Source organism: Limulus polyphemus, unplaced genomic scaffold (genome assembly GCF_000517525.1).
Source record: "Limulus polyphemus unplaced genomic scaffold, Limulus_polyphemus-2.1.2 Scaffold1745, whole genome shotgun sequence".
Lineage (NCBI taxonomy): Eukaryota > Metazoa > Arthropoda > Merostomata > Xiphosura > Limulidae > Limulus > Limulus polyphemus.
The window spans coordinates 88,267-92,170 of NW_013667355.1; the positions used below are offsets into that span (position 1 = coordinate 88,267).

The window sequence follows — 3,904 nt, forward strand, 5'->3', positions numbered from 1 at the left end:
ATTGGTGGATCTCAGATATTTAAATTAACATTTTTTTTGTTAAGGGAGAAAATTAGTTTATTTCAGTATCAATAATTTTCAAGAAAGTAGTGAACATGCCCCAGAATACCTTAAGTGTTTTCATGACTTACAATTTTTGCAAAAAAAATAAAAAATTCATACATGCATGTACTACCTGGGATTAAACAATAACTAAACTACTAGCATGTTATAAGAACACAAAAGTTTTACTTCATACTTACAGAAAATACTAGTAGAAATCTTAATCATATAGATAATTCCTTTTTTTATCATTTTAAAGTAATAATACAGAAGAAAAAATATTTTGTAACTGTACAATAGAACTGTTTATAAGGTTTGCTTGGTTAACTCACGTATTTAAAAATTACATCAGTTGTTTATTAACAGTGAGTTAGCCTGATATACATACTTAATTCATGTACAAATTATTACAACTTGTCAATAAGCTTATTCAAAAGTGCAGTGTTCTCTTTATGAAGTGTTGATATGAAATTCATCAGTCGTTCATCCCGTTCTTGCAAAACTCGTTTTAAGTCTGTGATAAACTGCCTTTGGTATTTTTTTTCACTCATCAGTTTCATTTGTTTTGCAGGAGGAGGTGAAGAATCTTCTTCATCTTGTTGATGGTTTGGTAATGAAGGATTTTCTACTGTAACATTATTTCCTTCTCCATCAACAGTTACTAGTGACATGACAGACAAGTCTTGACCCATTAACCTGTGCATACAATCTGCATAAGCAAACTTACGGGGGTCTCCAACTTTCTTTGGAGTTCTAATATGATTTCGAAAACCCTTTTTTAAAGCTTTCCATTTTTCAATGCATTTGTCAATTGTTACATAGGGTTCACTTAGTTTGTCTTTATTTAAGGTATCAGAAATTTCTTTCCACACTCTTTTTTTGTTTCTTGCATTTTTTAGCCTTTCATACCTTTCTGAAATTAAATCAATTAAACGTCGAGTTTCAATATCACTCCATTCATATCTAATACTGCTTTCAAATGAATCTGGAGATGTCTGTAAAGATTCTGACATAGAGGTTCCTGGTTGGCATTCTTGGGTAACTACACTCACTTCTTCACTTACTGGCACAGTTTCATGATGGGTTAGAACTGCTGCCTCATTTTGTTCACCTGACAATAATGTGATTGAAAACATTACATATATAACTACAATAAACCTTCCCATATATAAGTGATCAGAATGAAAAGCAGCTACTCTAGTCAGGATTTGAACCTTGGTTACTGTTTAATTGCTCTACCAACTGAACTGCCAGGTCATGGAATTTTTGACATCTCAATCATTACCATCACAAACGTTAATAATAACAAAACAACACTGTTGGTAAAGTTTATCATCTGAATTAAAAGGTCTTATTCTTAATATTTATTCAAACCTTTAATAAAAGTTTAACTTGCCTTTCAAGTTAAACTATTATACTCCCCCACCATCACCACATAGTTTATGAATATAAAGACTAATTTGATTACACCAGTACAAATTAAAGCAATTAGGCAAACTAATTAGTATGGATAAGCCTATGTTAAATGTTGTATTCAGTCATAACATACACATAAAAAAACAAACTGAGGAAGTAAAACATGTATTTATACACCACTTATTTGTAATTTTAAATTCAATACATACAAACAGTTATTAGTACGATTTAAAATGCAAACTTACTTGTGATACTACTTCTCGTATTAATAAGTTATTTTTACATACCGAGTTTATAGTTCACACCCTATTTCCAGTGATCCTGATTGAAACGCGTATGAACTAAGTAGTACGTACTAATTTAGCTAATAGTAATAATAGTTTTACAACGCATATCATTTGATAATACTGGTACTACTACTAGAGCTACAAATTACTAGTACTAGTAATAATAAATTATTAGAGTAACCTTTCAGTAATAACATTAATGATAATAGTTAATTGTATTTTTTAAATTTATTTATAAGACTTATTTATTATAATTTATATGAACAAAATCATTCAATTCATTCATAACTCAAGTTGGTTTTTGATTTTTTCAACGATAATACATTTTGCACGGTCACTTTCTTTTGAAAATTTCACGAATTCGTATTTTTTGTTGTAGTTGTTACTAACTGTTACACGCCCAGGGTTTCATTACATCCTTTGTACTTATGGCTATACGGGTGTTCACTGGCTTAGTCTGGCTACCCGTGTTTCTACACTAGCGCCAGGGATTTTCACACATTAATATACTAAATCATCGAGAAACGCATGAGAAACATGTGTAACTTACTTCGTTCACCGACCACCGAACGAGTTCCGGGTACAGTGACCAGCATTTCTTTACCATCTTTTATAATACGCAAAATAACACTCTCTGTATTTTCAGACATTGCTGTTCGTTTGGGTTCAAGCAAACGAACAAACTAGAGTTAAATATGGCGGATGTTAGTGAACGTTAACGCGAAACTTAATAATTTCCTACAGTGACGCTAGACGTCGTACTCGTCCTGACTATTAGTAAAATGCTCTACAAGTATCTATGTGTGTGGGTGTGTTTTAGCATCTGCTGATGTAGACTGTTGATAATCTGTACTTCAGAGAAATCATTTGAAGGGCCAGCAGTAAGATTACGGACTTACAAAACTGAAATTCTAGGTTTAATTCCCCACAGTGAACAGTGCGTAGATAGTACGTTGTGTAGTTTTGCGCTAAAAGAATCAAACACTTCAAAAGACATAATGTTTTGTACAGAAATTTTTCTCTAATAACAATATAATGTTTTGTTTTGTGTATAGGACTGCGTTTGAAAAAACAATAACACAATATTACTATAACGAGCATAGTCCTGGTGGTTAGGGCGCTCGATTCGTAATCTCCAGGTCTGATCGAAATCCGTCACAGAACATGTTTCCTCTTTCAGCCGTAGAGGCGTTATAATGTGATGGTTAAACCCATATTGGTTGGTAAAGAATATCAAGAGTTGACAGTGGGTGATGTTGCCTAGCTGCATTCCCTCTAATCTATCATTTAAGAATTAGAGACGACTAGCGCAAATAGCTGTCAATCAGCTATGCGCAAAATTCGGCAAACGAACAAATAATGAGCTTAAGCATCTTCGTAATTGATTTTCCTAGATTTTTATCTAGATTAGCAAATAATTTGTAACTACACGTTTGAATAATGCTTCAACGTCAAGTTTTCATTAAGCCACATAAAAACAAATGAAAGGTATGTGTTCCAGATTTATCAGACAATTTTCATGGTGTTATTTCTAAATTAATTTTTCACTAGCTATGTAGTGGACGTAATAAAAAAAAAGGTGTCAGAAAAGTCTGGAACCATAGACACTTCAAAAAATTTTACAAAATGAGTTCCACATGCTGTCCTTGTATTAGGTGGTCAAGAAATTAATATCGTTTTTTTTTTTAAATGAAAAAACCCGAACAACTTGTATATCAAAACAAAACATTTATTAGATGAAATAGTCTCCATTCTTATCTTACAATCAGGTTGTTAATGCCATGATTAAAGAAATCACTTGGCTTTGAAGCAAAAAATATGTCGATGTCCTCTTTGACACCTTTCACATTTGCATATGTTTTCCCATTACGGTGGTGTTGCAGCGAACGCAAAAGATGGTGCCATATCTGGAGAATATGGTGGGTAGAGGAGAACTTCCCAACCCGACTCAATAATCTTGTGTTGCGTCAAACGTGCCACATTTGGACGTGCATTGTCGTGGAGAAGAAGAACACCTTTCTGATTGACGAGTGAAGAGCGTTTCTGATGAAGGATTTGATTTAAACGTTCCAGTTGCTGACTATATATCTCTGCATTGACAGTTCTCTTTGGTTTAAGGCGTTCGAAATTAATTACTCCTTTGATGTCCCACCAGATGC

At 33.1% G+C, this 3,904-nt stretch overlaps 1 protein-coding gene across 2 annotated transcripts; it reads right to left on the minus strand.

The window, feature by feature from the left end:
* Positions 1–208: 208 nt before the first annotated feature.
* On the minus strand, positions 209–2,574 carry LOC106464796. Of its 2 annotated transcripts, none has more exons than XM_022392589.1 (2): positions 2,296–2,574; positions 209–1,157 (listed from the first exon to the last, which is right to left on the minus strand). In XM_022392589.1, exons 1-2 carry the CDS (start codon positions 2,350–2,352, stop codon positions 450–452), a joined length of 765 nt encoding a protein of 254 aa, XP_022248297.1. In that variant the 5' UTR covers positions 2,353–2,574; the 3' UTR covers positions 209–449. The 2 variants fall into 2 exon arrangements, with proteins under 2 accessions (XP_022248297.1, XP_013780408.1); XM_013924954.2 differs by having other exon boundaries at positions 209–1,153; positions 2,296–2,572.
* Positions 2,575–3,904: the final 1,330 nt, after the last annotated feature.